Genomic DNA, 19,081 nt, shown 5'->3' with positions numbered 1-19,081 from the left:
GCTGCCTCTTGAACAATACATTAGGGTATTGAGTCTGTGAGGGCCCTCATTGGAAAAGCTGTATAAATGTAACCAATAAAACCCTCATACCTAAAGCAGTGTAAATGCAACCAATGAGGCCCTCATACTTAAAGCTGTGTAAGTGTAACCAGTGAGGGCCCTGATACCTAAATCTGTGTAAATGACACCAATGAGGTTCCTTATACCTAAGGCTTAGTAAATGTAACCAGTGAAACCCTCATACCTAAAGCTTGACTAAATGACACCAATGAGGGCCCTAATACCTAAAGCTGTGTAAATGTAACCAGCGAGGGCCCTCATACCTAAAGCTGTGTAAATGACACCAATGAGGGTCCTTATACCCAAAGCTGTGTAAATGTAACCAATGAAACCCTCATACCTAAAGCTGTGTAAATGACACCAATGAGGCCCCTTTTACCTAAAGCTGTGTAAATGTAACCAGTGAGGGACCTCATACCTAAAGCTGTGTAAATGTAACCAGTGAGGGCCTTTATACCTAAAGCTGTGTAAATGTAACCAGCGAGAGACCTCATACCTAAAGCTGTGTAAATTCTTGATTCTTTTGTGCTGGATTTTGCTTCATTTTTCAGTATTGTATCAATATTTTGTCCCCTTTGTTGCAGAGTTACTCGGCTATAAAACACTTCCCGGTTGCGAACATTGGGACGCATGATGTGGGTTCTCACGTGACCTTAACCTGTCGTGACCAACCAATGAGCGTGCCCACTGCCGTCTATGATTGGTTCATTGGCAAGTCTGAAGCTGTCATAACTGGAGGTCGAATCGTCATTGATCAAGTAGGTCAGTATCTTCTCTGTCTTCCAGTCTGTGGTTAAGAAACGGTTTGTAATGTCATCAGATTGTAATAAAGTTCTTTTCAGTCAAGGGAGTCTCCAACATGGAGTGGCCCAGTAAAACAATTTTTTGAATTTTTCTTATCTTGTGGAGTTGTGACTGAATTACTCTGTGAGAGTTTCAGCGAAAATTTACCATACAAATCTTGCCCTGCGAATGAGCATTTTATTGAGATCAAGGCCTGAGGAATTTTAGAAACGAGGGAAATTGTAAAAACTTCCTGAACCAGGCTTATATTGAATCATCAGTGAAACTACAGGTTGAGGTATTTTACAGAAAATAAACTGAAAGTGTACGGGATCTCTTCCCTGCATCCTGAATTGTTTTGTTGTCATTACAGGAGATCTACATTTCATCAATGTGGAAATGGGTGATGAGTCGGCTGGAGAAAAGACGTACAAATGCTCCCTCTACAATGTGGTTGCTCAACTTAGGGTCTATGGTAGCCCCACCAAAATTTAAAGTCAACCCAGGTATGGTTTCTGCACAAAATAGAATGCGTGCCTTGAATTAAGGCCACATGACGTTCGTAATCTCAAGCACCTTCGTTTTGCGTTATGCAGTTTTTAGATCGTACCTTATGTCATACCCTTAGGGTCGGCTCCCAGTAATGGGAAAAGCCAAATGTTAGGCGTGGAATCTGAAAAAGTACCGTTTGTATTGAGCTCAGGCTTTCCACATGTAGAGCGCAATAACACGAGAGGGATATTCCATTGTTGATTTGCTAGGAACGTATTAATTACCGTAAATGGTAAAACTCCTGACTTAGTTTATTATGTATTTTAAAAAAAACAAAAGCTTTAAACAAAAAGCTAGGGGTGATGCCCCTAAAAAGTACTGCTAGTACTGAGCTCAAGGCTAGCTCACATGTAGGGCACAATAACTCAAGGGAGTTTTTCCTGTCGATCCTCTGTCTATTAAATATCAGAAACAACAAAATTCATGACTTAGTGTGTTGTGTTTTAGAATCAGTGTTGAAGTAAATTATAGGTTTATCAAGGAGTGGGAACTGAAAAAGTGCTGCATGTAAGGAGCTGTAAAACTCATAAAAAATGGAGGGAGAATGTTTTATAAAGTTCACTATTTATTGTTTTGTATATTAGATTCAGTGTTACACTAAATGTTAGGGGTGATTTCTCCAAAAGTACCACATGTATTGTTCTGAAATTTTACAAACATGTAAAGCACATTGACACGCTGGGGATGTTCCCTCAACGGTGGTCTCTGTGCTATTAATTACCATAAATTACCAAATTCAGCTTTTTTGCATTCATCTGGCAAGGTTTTTATTAGGCTTGCTACCAAATCTAAAGTTTTACATAGGATCCATATCTTTTTATTGAACTAAAACATACATATATACGGTAAATGACCTAAAGTTTCGCACGTGAGTTACTGTGGTTTACTTTTGCTTGAGTTGGCAGCAAGATGTCAGAAGCCAGTGATCAGCCTCCAGCAGTTTCATTACCCTCCTAGGCACTTAGCAGCTCTGGTTGTTAATCCTTACCACATGGGGTCAAGTCACTGACAGTGAGGAGTGCAGGTCTTTCGACCAGTAGGCCTACATGTATATCTCTAAATATACTCATGAATGAAATTGGAGAAAGTATTAAGACAGGCTGTGTTTTAGAAACACTGCAGGCAAATCGATTGCTGGGGCTAGGCGTATGTGGAAGTCACCTCACACTGTTATCTGGTGAACGGTTGTCTGCTTAGAGCCCTCATTTTGTAACGGATATGTTTTAAAATGTATTTTACCTAAAAACGAATTTCACTGCGAAATATCTCTATGGTTTATGATTTCCTGTATACAGTTTTGCCTAGACGTGAATTATGTGTCGCTAACGACCGACAAGACAGGTGGAATATCAGAGTCCTGTGGTTGTAAGTGTAGATAAAACCAGCCCTCATGACTGAAATTTCATCTGAGGGGACTCCATTAAATATTGAGCAAATTAAGTATCCATTATTATGAAATATGGGCGGAAGTCTTTCAAATTACGACTGAATGAACTGCAGGGGTGCAAACACATGTGTGGAAGTATCGCTTTGATGGCAATTTGACATCTTCATCTCGTCTGCTGGTAGGCTTAGTTTGTAAGTATGGATTCACTGTGCTAAATTCTGCTATAGGTTTGCATACGGAGAGCGTTTCAGGTTAAAAATGGATATTTGACATGACACTCCACATACGGAAAGGCACTGGGAAGTCACGCTGAATCCCCATGGAGTTTTCACACAAATTCCCATTTATCACAAAATAACGATAATAAAACACTCAACCTGTTACAAAGTGCATGTACTAAAATTATTTAGATTAAAACTGAGGAAAACATTTGTTGGTCATAGGAGCATAGACTAAATTTTTATAACATTCTTAAACTCTCAGTATAATCCCCTGACCACCCCTCATGCTCTCGCACGGCCCTCAGTCAGTAACAGTGAATCCTGGTATAAACTTTCCGAGTCCCAGGGCGAAACCTTAGATCATTTAGCGTATATACATGCTATCACAAAGGACACTACATACAAGCCAATGTAGTGAACACTGTAGTGAAATTTAATTTTCAAAACAATGCCTTTGTGGTAACAATCAAGCAAGAATTTATTCCCAGGCCTTCAGAAGACATTAGTATGTCAAATTCACGGTTTTATGTGTATGTTGTAGTCGCACCCGCCTCGAGGGCTCCAACTGTGGTATGGTTTACAGACAGGGAGAGCTCTGTCGTCTTACTCGGGAAAACACTCACCCTGCAATGTATACCTGATGGATAGTAAGTTGAATTTTCAATGTATCACATTATCCTGTGTTTAAGGCTTACTATCACCCAGGGGTCATTTCTTGACCAACATTGGCTAAGGGCTCCGGTATGCCTAAATTCATGCCAATAGCTTTCTGCCAGTCTGTAATTTGCCCTTTCAGATCCAGGTCAGATTTTCACAACTTACAGTTAAACAGTAAATAAATGATTATTGATTCTTCTTTTATACATATTCCACTGATCGTTCTTTTTATTTTGCTTGTATTTTTAGATGTCAATATAGAATCAAAATTATTCAGTTTTCTGTGTCATTGTTTAATATCTAGCATGTTTTTTTTTCTCTCCTGGACGTCTTCTATTCGCAAATGGAGATATTTGTAGGTACTAAACCTGAACTGCATCTTGCTTTCAGCCCATTACCCAATATAGAGTGGGCCAGAACAGGCGGCTCACTGCCTGTGGGGCGTCACACGATCAGAGGCGACAAGTACACATTGCAGATCTCAAATGTGACAGAGGCAGATGAAGGAACGTACACCTGTACAGCTGTACATGGAAGCCAGAGGTCTGTTCAGAACATCTTTGTGGATGTGAAATGTAAGTGATCAAAGCTTTTTGACATATGAATGGTCAAAACATATCTGTATGTCTAAACTGTAAGTGATCAAAATATTTCCCTGGATGTGAACTGTAAGTGATCAAAATATCTTAGTGGATGTGAAATGCAAGTGCTTAAAATAGGGAATTTGTAGATTCCGCGCTGTCACTGCTTGTGAGGGCCTTAGTGATGATAATCAGTGAACAGTGTTCATGTCACCGTATTGACATTGTAGGGTTTGTTAAGGCCACTCGCCCTCCACAAATATGGTGTGCGTCACGTGGTATAGTTCGTCACCAACTACCGAGTGGTCGGTTTATCTTGGGTACTCCGGTTTCCTCTATCCATAATTTTCGGCTCTTAGTACAAAGTTTATGCCCAATCATAGGGTTATAGTGGTCACCCATAGTACACAGATAGCCAATCATAGGATTACAGTGGTCACCCATAGTACACAGATAGGCAATCATAGGATTACAGTGGTCACCCATAGTACACAGATAGCCAATCATAGGATTACAGTGGTCACCCATAGTACACAGCTAGGCAATCATAGGGTTACAGTGGCTACGCATAGTACACAGATAGCCAATCATAGGATTACAGCGGCCACCCATAGTACACAGATAGCCAATCATAGGATTGCAGCGGCCACCCATAGTACACAGATAGCCAATCATAGGATTACAGTGGCTACCATAGTACACAGATAGGCAATCATAGCATTACAATGGCTACCACAGTACACAGATAGGCAATCATAGCATTACAATGGCTACCACAGTACACAGATAGCCACTCATAGGATTTCAGTAGCCACCCATAGTACACAAATAGCCAATCATAGGATTACAGTGGCCACCCATAGTACACAGATAGCCATTCATAGGGTTATAGTGGCCACCCATAGTACACAGATAGTCATTTATCGATAGCGTGTCATATACATTTGCGTATCAAAGACCAAGGAAGTCTTTCATAGCTCAGCATTTTGCTTAGCTATTCACAAGGTTGTCTCCAATAGTACACGGATTGCCAAATTCAGTTGGCAATTTGTATATGAAAGACCTCTGTGGTAAAGTTGTGCACTAACTCCCCACAGTGTCTTTTACTACCACAATGATTTACAACTACATAATCATATGAAGTTACTGCTCTGCAATCCTTACACGTATAATAAACAGTCATAGTGGTGACAGTATGATAATTTCTTTTCTTTCTCGTTGATTTAATGGCAAGATTTTAAAACTACACAAACTGCTAAATACTATGACTGCCTTGTTTTTGTTTTGTTTTTACTCTGTGGAGGGTATCAAATGATTTGTTTTATTTTCGCCTTCTTGCAGCGAAGCCTATTTGGGTGGAGAAGCTGAAATCTGTGATAGTGACGACTGGAAAGACTGCTGAGTTCAAGTGTGTGGCAAGGTCGGCTGTAGGGGAGCAGGACCGTCCGCTGGTACAGTGGTTCCTGAACGGCAAACCTCTAAATGGTGAGACTTACAGTCCATCTTAAGACCTTGCACATCCACATCAAAACACATCCACATCAAATCACATCCACATCAAATCACATCCACATATATGTACCCTAAATTTTCAACCTTTTCAACCGCCTCTGCAACCAATATTTTGAAACATTCTGAGAGAACTGCGGGGTGTCGAAAAATAATTCACGCAGTTGTATGAAGCTTGCATCTTAAAAGACAAGACAGCACCTGACTAAAGTATATTTCAATGGAAAGCAGGATCCCTAAAGCTTTCTAAAAAGTATCATACTTTTTTATTTTAGGGAAATTTCACCGAATAACATGTAGAACAAAATAGCAATACTGCACAAATCACTGGTGTGAGTCGAGGCAGCCATCTTGAGAATGTTATCCAATCAAACACATTGCAATCAGATCAATCAGATTGCGCGGCCTAAACTGTGACGTAGTCTTTACCCACTCACTCCATGAAGTGACATATGGTAACACAGAACTACTGCATAAGACATCATTTAGAAATTGTTGACAAGGATTTAGTTACGTGTAGCCGAAGGGCCATTTCACAGATTGTTGTGGGGCATGTCTGAATCATTTATGGACCACCTTAGGCGTAAAATCAGTTGAGTTAGGCCTACAAACCGTGTAATATTCAACGACAGTATCACACTGTCTCGGCCCAAACTGCATTCATCTCCCAAAATACATCTTCTGTCGGTCATTTTAGCGTTTAGTCAGCAGTTTCTAGATAACAAATATCACAGTCAGTGAAAAATTGGCTAGGGATGCCGAAGGTTCATACGAATGGGAAGACGGAATCTTATCAGACAACGTTTAACATCAATTAAATGTTATGATATAGGGCCCAGTTTTTTTTTTAAATCTGAATTTATTGTAACTGAAGAGTTTAAATTTACCTCCTTCATCTTTCTTGCATACAAGGGCTGTTTTTTCTGTTTCGTTGTATAAAATACTGTAAAATTATTGAAAGGCCGTGTTCAAGCTGATGTGCTTTCTCTGACCTCGACGATAACTAGGTTAGTGTTGCTTTCATCTTAGAAGACATGGCTACACAATTGGAGCATAAAATCTAACGACAGTCGGATGCATAGACCAGCCTTAATGATGCTTAGATTTATTGCCATTTGTTTCAGAACTGAACATGAATCCAGTTGTACAACAATCCTATTGTAATTTTGTAAACATTTAATACGGGTCACAACTACGACTTGAACCCGGCCAGGCATCTGCAGTTAGGCTATTGACACAAGGTTGCTCGAGTTCCTTGTAAGTGATATAGTAGGCCTGCTGTATCAACAGTTCAAGCAGGAGAAGAAATATTCTTCCAGTATGTCCAGTTTTCAAGAAAACTATATTTATCATTTGCGCCTTTATTGCCGAACTCTACAACTTTCATCTGCCATAGGCTACTGCTTATATTATTATACATAAAATACTTTCGATGTTAGAGAGGTAGAGTAAAGGTGACTTCACCTTGCCCTCGATAGTGGAGACGTGCTAAAGGTGTGTCAGAACGAAATTTCACTCAACTTTTACTGGGTTAAAACGTATCTGGAAAAAGAACCCTATTTAATGCCGGCTTAATACACGTTGAATAGTAGTGTTTGAGTGGACATAAACATTAGTCAGGTGCTGACTCTTACTTTAAATGACACAAATCATTTTTAGCATCATTTTCATAATGAGTCAGCGTATAGATTCCAATGACAAAAGGGCTTTAGTGGCTGCAAAGATTGAAGATTGACATGTACATGTATATCTGGACTTGTCATGTATATCTGGACTTGTCATGTTCACTGGTCATCTTATTGATGTTTAGCACAATTGTGGTTGTCTTTTAAGCCACAAATTCATAAAAAGAAAACATGGTTGTAAGGATGCTTCATAGAGAGGAAAATCAACAAAAGCAGAAACAAAGTGAGCTATGTTTTGGGTGTGTATTTGACACATAAAATACAGGCTCACGTGATTTAAATTTGAAAGCATTGAACGTATGAAGTGACTATTCATGGGGACTCCTTATACGACGATGCAAAATGTTAACACGGTAGAATGTTAGGGTTGCTATCTGAACGAACGGTGGGTTGCCCCTGTTTTATGATAAGCTGTAGGTCTAGCTTGCCTTCACACCTTCTTATTTATATACTCTCCTTGGATACAGGAGTTTCTTCGAGACTACCCTGTGTCCACTGTTCTGAAGACCCTGATAGTAATATATGGATTACAGCACTCAGTGTGTGAAGCTCATTACTTTATGCCAACATGCATGTAACAATAAACCCTGAGCATCACATTTTAGAAAGATCGTCATCTGATTGCCAATGGTCAGTGGTTTGCTCTGGGCATATAGCTGTTGTACAAGTAAACTGTTCCTGAGTAAATGGGGGTGAAACACCAATCATATTCAGCCAGTCATATGCATGGTTTGAGTTTCTTTATGTAAAGAAAGATGCCGATTTTGTTTATGCACAGCACGACCTTCCAACATCTTCTAACCGACTTACCCTAGTAGACACCCCAAAGGTGCATTGTATGTTGACAGGAGGACTCTATTATACTTTTAATTTATTCAGTTCGAGAGGCCTCTGTGGCTGAGGAGGCTAGCACGCCTATGTAGCGCAATAACACAGGAGCCTCTCACCAATGAAATCGCTGTGAGTTCAAGCCCAACTGATCTCCAGCTTATGCTGGCTTCCTCTCTGGCCCTGTGTGAGAGGGTGTTGCAGCAACCTGCTGATGGCCGTGGATTTCTCCCAGTCTTTGTCCGGTTTCCTCCCTACAGCATCTCTATTTCCACATTGATACTGAAAAAATATTTGTCGTTTAGTTTCTTCAAAGAACTTGGCAATGGAACATGGAGTACTTTGTCTAATGTCTCCCTTTTCCTTTCAGCTGGAATAACAGGGAAAATAGAAGTGTCTGGAACAAAACTTACTGTCAGTGGCGTCCGTAAACCATACGATCTCATGAATGTCCAGTGTAACGTGTCCAACAGCATTGGTTATCAGCTGGCAGATGCTTTCCTTAACGTCATAGGTAAGACATTAACATTTCTATCAGCATTGGCTATCAGCTGGCAGATGCTTTCCTTAATGTCATAGGTAAGACATTAACGTGTCTATCAGCATTGGTTATCAGCTGGCAGATGATTTCCTTAAAGTCATAGGTAAGACATTTAAAGTCCAGGTCGAGGTCAAATCGAGGTCAAAGGCTGTAAGGCTGCAGACATAACAAATAGGTGAAGAAGAGAAATTGTACGTATGTTCTTGTTACAAATGAAGGTTTTGTAAGAGACATAGGGGAAAATGTGAAGATACTGATATGTGATGATATACTCTCTCACAGTAAGAGAAAGAAAACAATAAGACGTCAAAATTTGAGTGAGCTCACTAAAAGATGTAATTGTTAAAACAGAGGTACATGTAAGAACTTTTTATAATATTTTACACTGTAAAACTGGATGTCACAAGAATGATGAGGATGCCGGGACGATGAAATTTAGACACACCATTTTGTCTTTATTATTTTATTTCAAAGGAAAAGACCTCTTTAAATGGAAGCAACCATCACTGATTAGACCACATACAACTAGCATAAAGGTCATCGTAAAGTTCATTTTTCGGCTTCAGAAATTAAAATTTTGTCCACCTCATCAATATTATCTTGAAACAAATGTGTCCAAATTTCAACTTTCACAACTGAAAACTAAGCTTTGTGCTTAAATTTTAATATTTGACTCAAGTCATAAATGACTTTGTGCAATCGGCCCCAGAAACTCATTAAGTGATGACATTAGGTCAGCTCCTGGACAGACAACTGCTCAATCTCCATCCTCTGTGTTATTCCAATTTCAGACCAAACCAAACTGGACGTGAGGCCCCAACCAAAGTATGTCGTTGACCCTGGCAAGGTGTTGGAGGTGCCTATTATGGCTGTCGCCGACCCTCTCTATCACAGGCTTCTTACCTACAGGTGGTCTAAGGTGAAGGGTGGTCAGGCAGTTAGTAAAAACCCTGCTGATCCTGTCTACGTGGATGTGTCAAACACACTGATCATCAACGCGACGGGGTTTGATCGAGATCAGGCCTTCCTGGAGATCCTGGGCAATTACAGCTGTCTGGTGTCTATGGGGCTGGAGAAAGGCGAAGGTGACGTGGTAGTCTATACCCACATCTCGTCTGATGAGGAAGAAGCAAGTGAGTTGCATGATGTCTTTTCTTTTGCACTTGGAAATTTGCCCAGAAACCACTAATTTGGTCCCACTACAGTTACAGCAAATGACAAAAAATATCATGCCATAAAATATTACTTTTGGGGCTGAAGCTTACATTTGCCCCAGAAGGGTATCATACTACCTCAAAGCATCTTTCCCTATGATGAATTGATCTCTCAGAATCAGGCATTTTGTGTCTAGATTTTGTGTGGTTTATTTTGTGACATTTCAGCAAGCATTTAGGTACAGATGCATACAGAAACATTTTCCAGTGTTAAAGAATGTTTTCTCATCTTTTTTGTTTTACAGAAGCAGAACCTCCTAAAATCAACAGTGGATTTTTAAAGAAGATATTTTTTTGGGATGTAACCGATTCAAAAACATTAGATTGTACAGCTGATGGAATCCCTGCTGTAGAGTAAGTTCATCTATTGATGGTCATTTTGAAAACTGAGGTGTTGTGAGAGAGCGGGGATAGTTTGGTGCGGTCAGTTTATGCAACTTATGCACTGTGTTTGTGTTTCAGAAGGTCAACCATAGTGTGACCAGCAACCTGCGGATGGTTGTGGGTTTATCCCCGAGCTCTTCTTGGTTTCCTCTCACCACAATGCTGTCCACCGTTATATAAGTGAAATATTCTTGAGTACACCAATCAAGTAAATAAATAGAGAAAATATTGAATCCAAAAGCCCAACTCTTACATCTTGCTCTGGAGAATGTTTTTCGTTATTGTCTTCTGTTACATTACTACAAATTTTAGGCTTCCTTCAACTATAATACAACATTAAGCGCCAATCAAATAAATAATTAAATCCTGCCATGGTGTCAATCATTTTGTCTAAACACCAGTCCAGTAAACAGATTCATGGAGCCCACAATAGCAATGTTGATTTGTAAATTGATTGATGAAACACTAAGAATATGGTGTACACACCTGTGTTAACTCGTGCATGTTTGTGTTCCAGGTATGAGTGGCATCGGAATGGTGTGAAGATCGTTGAACAGCCCGGTTCTGTAGAAGTCAGCGGCGGGAGGCTACAGCTGTTGAGGCCCACTCTCAATGATGAGGGCTTTTATCAATGCTTCGCCAGTAATGCGCACGGAAAATCCATGTCTACTGTTGTGGAAATTCAGAAGGCTCGTAAGTTGGCATTACATGTTGTATGTTGTGGGGCTGCCATGTTGTTTAAAATCCATCTGGGGAGCCTCTGTGGCTCAGTTGGTAGCACAGCTCAGTGACCAAGGAGCCTCTCACCAATGCGGTCGCTGTGAGATCAAGTCCAGTTCATGCTGGATTCCTCCCAGGCTTCCTCTCTACGAATTTTCTGTCAGCCACCTGCGGATGGTTGTGGGTTTCCCACTGGCTCTGCCTGGTTTCCTTCCACAATAATACTGGCCGCTGTCATATAAGTGAAATATTGTTGAGTACGGCGTAAAACACCAATGAAATAAATAAATAAATAAAATCCATTTGGTGTACGTTAACTATACATTTTTTCATTTTTCAGTATTGTATCAATATTTTGTCCCCTTTGTTGCAGAGTTACTCGACTATAAAACACTTCCGGTTGCGAATATTGGGACGCATGATGTTGGTTCTCACGTGACCTTAACCTGTCGTGACCAACCAATGAGCGTGCCCACTGCCGTCTATGATTGGTTCATTGGCAAGTCTGAAGCTATCATAACTGGAGGTCGAATCGTCATTGATCAAGTAGGTCAGTATCTTCTCTGTCTTCCAGTCTGTGGTTAAGAAACGGTTTGTAGTGTCATCAGATTGTAACAAAGTTCTCATCAGTCAAGGAAATCTCCAACATTGAGTGGCCCGGTAAAACAATTTTTGAATTTTTCTTTTCTCGTGGATTTGTGACTGAATTACTGTGTGAGAGTTTCATGGAAAATTTACCATACACCGTTTTACCATTTTGTTGTCCTTACAGGAGATCTACATTTCATCAATGTGGAAATGGGTGATGAGTTGGCTGGAGAAAAAACGTACAACTGCTCCCTCTACAATGTGGTTGCTCAGCTCAGGGTCTCTGGTAGCCCCACCAAATTTAAAGTCAACCCAGGTATGGTTTCTGCACAAAATAGAATGCGTGCCTAGAATTAAGGCCACACGACGTTCGTATTCTCAAGCACCTTCGTTCTACGTTATGCAGTTTTTAGACCGAAGCTTATGTCATACCCTTAGGGTCGGCACCCAGTAATGCGAAAAGCAAAGTGTTAGGCGTGGAATCTGAAAAAGTACCGTTTGTATTGAGCTCAGGTTTTCGACATGTAGAGCGCAATAACACGAGAGGGATATTCCATTGTTGATTCGCTAGGAACATATTAATTACCGTAAATGGTAAAATTCCTGACTTAGTGTATTGTGTTTTAGAATCAGTGTTAAAGTAAATTATAGGTTTATCTAGAAGTGGGAACTGAGAAAGTACTGCTTGTATGGAGCTGTAAAACTCATAAAAGTGGAGGGGGAATGTTTTATAAAGTTCACTATTTATTGTTTTGTGTATTACAATCAGTGTTACAGTAAATGTTAGGGGTGCTTTCTCAAAAGTACCACGTGTATTGATCTGAAGTTTAACAGACATATAAAGCACAATGACATGGTGGGGATGTTCCCTCAAGTGTGGTCTATTAATTACCATAAATTACCAAATTTGACCATTTTGCATTCATCTGGCAAGCTTTTTGTTAGGCTTGCTACCAAATCTAAAGATTTATCTAGGGTCCATATCTTTTTATTGAACTAAAATATACATATATACCTAAAGTTTCGCACGTGAGTTACTGTGGTTTACTTTTGCACGAGTTAGCGGCAAGATGTTAGAAGAGAGTGATTAGCCTCCACCGTTTCATTACCCTCCATGGCACTTAGCTCTGGTTACTTATCCTCGCCGCATGGGGTCAAGTCACTGACAGTGAGGGGTGCAGGTCTTTCGACCAGTAGGCCTACATGTATATCTCTAAATATACTCATGAATGAAATTGGAGAAAGCATTAAGACAGGCTGTGTTTTAGAAACACTGCAGACGAATCAATTACTCGGGCTAGGCATATGTGGAAGTCACCTCACACTGTTATCTGGTGAACGGTTGTCTGCTTAGAGGCCTCATTTTGAAACGGATATGTGTTAAAATGTATTTTGCCTAAAAACGAATTTCACTGAGAAATATCTCTATGGTTTATGATTTCCTGTATACAGTTTTCCTTAGACGTGAATTATGTGTCGCCGGCGACAGACAAGACAGGTGGAATATCAGAGTCCTGTGGTTGTAAGTGTAGATAAAACCAGTCTGCATGACTGAAATTTCTTCTGAGGGGACTCGATATTATATTAAGTAAATTAAGTATCCATGTTTATGAAATATGGGTGGAAGTTAACAGTCTTTCAAATTACGACTAAATGAACTGCAGGGGTGCAAACACGTGTGGAAGTGTCGCTTTGATGGCAATTTGACAACTTCATCTCGTTTGCTGGTAGGCTTAGTTTGCAAGTATGGGTTCACTGTGCTAAATTCTGCTATAGTTATGCATACGGAAAGTGTTTCAGGTTAAAAATGGATGTTTGACATGACACTCTACTTACGGAAAGGCACTGGGAAGTCACGCTGAATCCCCATGGAGTTTTCACACAAATTCCCATTTATCACAAAATAACGATAATAAAACACTCAACCTGTTACAAAGTGCATGTACTAAAATTATTTAGATTAAAACTGAGGAAAACGTGAACTGTTGGTCATAGGAGCATAGACTAAATTTTTATAACAATCTTAAACTCTCAGTATAATCCCCTGACCACCCCTCATGCTCTCGCACGGCCCTCAGTCAGTAACAGTGAATCCTGGTATAAACTTTCCGAGTCCCAGGGCGAAACCTTAGGTCATTTAGCGTATATACATGCTATCACAAAGGACACTACATACAAGCCAATGTAGTGAACACTGTAGTGAAATTTAATTTTCAAAACAATGCCTTTGTGGTAACAATCAAGCAAGAATTTATTCCCAGGCCCTCAGAAGACATTAGTATGTCAAATTCACGGTTTTATGTGTATGTTGTAGTCGCACCCGCCTCGAGGGCTCCAACTGTGGTATGGTTTACAGACAGGGAGAGCTCTGTTGCCTTACTCGGGAAAACACTCACCCTGCAATGTATACCTGATGGATAGTAAGTTGAATTTTGAATGTATCACATTATCCTGTGTTTAAGGCTTACAATCACCCAGGGGTCATTTCTTGACCAACATTGGCTAAGGGCTCCGGTATGCCTAAATTCATGCCAATAGCTTTCTGCCAGTCTGTAATTTGCCCTTTCAGATCCAGGTCAGATTTTCACAAATTACAGTTAAACAGTAAATAAATGATTATTGATTCTTCTTTTATACATATTCCACTGATCGTTCTTTTTATTTTGCTTGTATTTTTAGATGTCAATATAGAATCAAAATTATTCAGTTTTCTGTGTCATTGTTTAATATCTAGCATGTTTTTTTTTCTCTCCTGGACGTCTTCTATTCGCAAATGGAGATATTTGTAGGTACTAAACCTGAACTGCATCTTGCTTTCAGCCCATTACCCAATATAGAGTGGGCCAGAACAGGCGGCTCACTGCCTGTGGGGCGTCACACGATCAGTAACGACAAGTACACATTGCAGATCTCAAATGTGACAGAGGCAGATGAAGGAACGTACACCTGTACAGCTGTACATGGAAGCCAGAGGTCTGTTCAGAACATCTTTGTGGATGTGAAATGTAAGTGATCAAAGCTTTTTGACATATGAATGGTCAAAACATATCTGTATGTCTAAACTGTAAGTGATCAAAATATTTCTCTGGATGTGAACTGTAAGTGATCAAAATATCTTAGTGGATGTGAAATGCAAGTGCTTAAAATAGGGAATTTGTAGATTCCGCGCTGCCACTGCTTGTGAGGGCCTTAGTGATGATAATCAGTGAACAGTGTTCATGTCACCGTATTGACATTGTAGGGTTTGTTAAGGCCACTTGCCCTCCACAAATATGGTGTGCGTCACGTGGTATAGTTCGTCACCAACTACCGAGTGGTCGGTTTATCTTGGGTACTCCGGTTTCCTCTATCCATAATTTTCAGCTCTTAGTATAAAGTTTATGCCCAATCATAGGGTTATAGTGGTCACCCATAGTACACAGATAGCCAATCATAGGATTACAGTGGTCACCTATAGTACACAGATAGGCAATCATAGGATTACAGTGGTCACCCATAGTACACAGATAGGCAATCATAGGGTTACAGTGATCACCTATAGTACATAGATAGGCAATTATAGGATTACAGCGGCCACCCATAGTACACAGATAGGCAATCATAGGGTTACAGTGGTCACCCATAGTACACAGATAGGCAATCATAGGGTTACAGTGGTCACCCATAGTACACAACTAGGCAATCATAGGATTACAGTGGTCACCCATAGTACACAGATAGGCAATCATAGGGTTACAGTGGCCACCCATAGTACACAGATGGCCAATCATAGGGTTACAGTGGTCACCCATAGTACACAAACATCCAATCATAGGGTTACAGTGGTCATCCATAGTACACAGATAGGCAATAATAGGATTACAGTGGTCACCCATAGTACACAGATAGGCATAATAGGATTACAGTGGTCACCAATAGTACACAGATAGCCAATCATAGGGTTGCATTGGCCACCCGTAGTACACAGATTGCCAATTATAGGATTACAGTGGTCACCTATAGTACACAGATAGGCAATCATAGGATTACAGCGGCCACCCATAGTACACAGATAGCCAATTATCAGTGGCGATTTGCATATCAAAGACCAAAGAAGTCTTTCATAGCTCAACATTTTGCTCACCTATTCACAGGGTTGCTGTTGCCTCCAATAATACATAGATTGCCAAATGCAGTTTCTGATTTGCATATCAAATACCTCTGTAATGAACTTAGGCACTAACTCCCCACAGTGTCCTTTACCACCACAATGATTTACAACTACATAAACACACAAGCTTACTGCTCTGCAATCCTTATGCATATGATAAACAGTCATAGTTGTGACAGTGTAATAATTCTGGTCTTTCTCGTTGATTTAATGGCAGGTTCTTAGCACTGTATAAATTAGAGGATTATATCTATGTATGTCAGTGTCAATCATTCTACTTTTATTTGGTTTAGAGGTAAGTATTTGAATGTATCACATGACTTGAACTTCATGCAGTTTTACGAACTGCTCAATCCTGTGACTGCCTTGTTTTTGTTTTGTGTTTACCCTGTGGAGGTTAACAAATGATTTGTTTTATTTTCACGTTCTTGCAGCGGGGCCTATTTGGGTGGAGAAGCTGAAATCTGTGATAGTGACGGCCGGAAAGACTGCTGAGTTCAAATGTGTGGCAAGGTCGGCTGTAGGGGAGCAGGACAATCCACTGGTACAGTGGTTCCAGAACGGCAAACCTCTAAACGGTGTGACTTACAGTCCATCTTGTCAACCGTGCACCTAGCAAATCACATTCCCATATATTTACCCTAATTTTTCAACCTTTTCAGCCGCCTTTGCATCCAATATTTTCAAACATTCTGAGAGAACTGCGGGGTGTCTAGATATAATTCACGCAGTTGTATGAAGCTTTCATTTTAAAGGACAAGACAACACCTGACTAAAATATATTTCAGTGGAAAGCACGATACTCTAAGTTTTCTAAAAAGTATCACACTTTATTATTTTAATCAGATTTCACCGAATAACATGTAGAACAAAATGACAATACTGTACAAATGGCTGGTGTGAGTCGAGGCAGCCATCTTGAGAATTTTACCCAATCAAACAAGTTGCTATCAGATTGCGTGGCCTAAACTGTGACGTAGCCTTTACCCATTCACTCCATGAAGTGACATATGGTAACACAGAACTGCTGCATAAGACATCATTTTGACATCGTTTACAAAATCAGTTGATTTAGGCCTGCAAGCCTTGTAATATTCAACAATGGTAATCACATATTAGTCAGACAGTAGCATACCGTCTCGGTGCAAACTACATTCGTCTCCCCCAAATACAGTTTTTGTTGTTCATTTTAGTGTGTAATCAGCAGTTTCTATATAACAAATATCAGAGTCAGTGCAAAATTCATTAGGGATGCCGAAGGTTTATATTAATGGGAAGACGGCAGCTCACCAGACAACGCTTAAAATTAATTAAATCTTATGATATAGGGCTTAGTTTTAAATTTAAATTTACCTCCTTCGTCTTTCTTGCATACAAGGGCTGCTTTTTTTGTTTCATGGTATAAAATACTGTAATATAATTGAAACGTCATGTTCAAGCTGAGGTACTTTCTGTGGCGTCCGCAATAACTAGGTCAGCTGACCTCGACTATAACTAGGTCAGCGCTGCTCTCATCTTAGAAGCCATGGCTACAGAATTGAAGCATTAAATCCAACGACAGTCGGATGCATAGACCAGCCTCAGTGAGGCTTAGATTTATTTCATTTTGTTTTGGAATTGAGCATGAATCCAGTTGTTACAACAATCCTATTTTAATTTTAGGCCATCCATCTGCTGCTAGGCTATGTAAATAGGGTCACTCAAGTTCCTTGCAAATGATATGGTTGGCCTGCAGTGCAAATAGTGGAAGAAATACTCTTCCAAGACGAAGGTTTACTAAACTTTTACTGGGTTGAAAAAAATCATAAAAAACTTTAATGCTGGTTTAGGATACGTTGAGTACTAGTCTTTTGGTGGACGTAAACATTAGTCAGGTGCTGTATATCACTTTAATTTACCATCATTTTCATAATAAGTCAGTGTATAGATTCCAATGACAAAAGGGCTTTAGTGGGTGCAAAGGTTGAAGATTGACGTGTACATGTATATCTGGACTTGTCATGTATATCTGGACTTGCCATGTTCACTGGCCATCTTATTGATGTTCAGCACAGTTGTGGTTGTCTTTTAGGCCACAAATTCATAAAAAGAAAACATGGTTGTAAAGATGCATCATAGAGAGGAAAATCAACAATAGCAGAAACAAAGTGAGCTGTGTTTTGGGTGTGTATTTGACACATAAAATGCAGGCTCACATGATTTAAATTTGAAAGCATTGAACGTATGAAGTGACTATTCATGGGGACTCCTTATACGACGATGCAAAATGTTAACACGGTAGAATGTTAGGGTTGCCATCTGAACGAACGGTGGGTTGCCCCTGTTTTATGATAAACTGTAGGCCTAGCTTGCCTTCACAACTTCTTGTTTATACGCTCTCAGTGATAGAGGAATTTTTGGGAGACCACCCTGTGTCCTCTGTTCTGAAAACCCTGATGGAAATATATGGATTACAGCACTCAATGTGTGAAGCTCATTACTTTATGCCAATATGCATGTAACAATAAACCCTGAGCATCACATTTAGAAAGATCGTCATTTGATTGCCAATGGTCTGTGGTTTACTCCGGGCATATAGCTGTTGTACAAGTAAAATGTTCCTGAGTAAATGGGGGTGAAACACCAATCATATTCAGCCAGTCATATGCATGGTTTGAGTTTCTTTATGTAAAGAAAAGATGCCGATTTTGTTTATGCACAGCACGACCTTCCAACATCTTCTAACCGACTTACCCTAGTAGACACCCCAAAGGTGCATTGTATGTTGACAAGAGAACTCTATTATACTTTTAATTTATTCAGTTCGAGAGGCCTCTGTGGCTGAGGAGGCTAGCACGCCTATGTAGCGCAATAACACAGGAGCCTCCTCACCAATGAAATCGCTGTGAGTTCAAGCCCAACTGATCTCCAGCTTATGCTGGCTTCCTCTCTGGCCCTGTGTGAGAGGGTGTGGCAGCAACCTGCTGATGGCCGTGGGTTTCTCCCAGTCTTTGTCCGGTTTCCTCCCTACAGCATCTCTATTTCCACATTGATACTGAAAAAATATTTGTCGTTTAGTTTCTTCAAAGAACTTGGCAATGGAACATGGAGTACTTTGTCTAATGTCTCCCTTTTCCTTTCAGCTGAATAACAGGGAAACTAGAAGTGTCTGGAACAAAACTTACTGTCAGTGGCGTCCGTAAGCCATACGATCGCATGAATGTCCAGTGTAACGTGTCCAA

The 19,081-nt window shown here is 40.1% G+C and overlaps 2 protein-coding genes and 1 long non-coding RNA gene across 3 annotated transcripts in view; all 3 read left to right on the top strand.

Annotated features, from left to right (window-relative positions):
- The window catches only part of LOC135463473 (hemicentin-1-like), a 29,796-nt gene extending 28,467 nt beyond the window's left edge, over positions 1 to 1,329 (top strand). The window contains exons 23-24 of the mRNA XM_064740730.1: positions 645 to 822; positions 1,217 to 1,329. Coding sequence (XP_064596800.1) covers positions 645 to 694 — 50 coding nt within the window. The 3' untranslated portion in view covers positions 695 to 822; positions 1,217 to 1,329. The remainder of the gene's footprint in view (positions 1 to 644; positions 823 to 1,216) is intronic.
- A 3,983-nt stretch (positions 1,330 to 5,312) lies between these two features.
- On the top strand, positions 5,313 to 12,061 carry LOC135463472 (contactin-2-like). Its single transcript, XM_064740729.1, has 7 exons — positions 5,313 to 5,726; positions 8,634 to 8,777; positions 9,596 to 9,937; positions 10,264 to 10,372; positions 10,920 to 11,095; positions 11,496 to 11,672; positions 11,895 to 12,061. Exons 2-7 carry the CDS (start codon positions 8,708 to 8,710, stop codon positions 12,059 to 12,061), a joined length of 1,041 nt encoding a protein of 346 aa, XP_064596799.1. The 5' UTR covers positions 5,313 to 5,726; positions 8,634 to 8,707.
- Positions 12,062 to 14,022: 1,961 nt separating this feature from the next.
- On the top strand, positions 14,023 to 16,435 carry LOC135463546 (uncharacterized). The gene is made up of 3 exons (XR_010443552.1): positions 14,023 to 14,130; positions 14,531 to 14,715; positions 16,295 to 16,435. It is a non-coding gene; the product is annotated as an uncharacterized LOC135463546 (long non-coding RNA).
- The last annotated feature ends 2,646 nt before the right edge of the window (positions 16,436 to 19,081 follow it).

The sequence above is a fragment of the Liolophura sinensis genome, chromosome 3, assembly GCF_032854445.1.
Source record: "Liolophura sinensis isolate JHLJ2023 chromosome 3, CUHK_Ljap_v2, whole genome shotgun sequence".
In the NCBI taxonomy this organism is placed as follows: Eukaryota; Metazoa; Mollusca; class Polyplacophora; order Chitonida; family Chitonidae; genus Liolophura; species Liolophura sinensis.
Note: the sequence above shows the minus strand (reverse complement) of the source record. Positions and strands in the feature narration are given on the sequence as shown.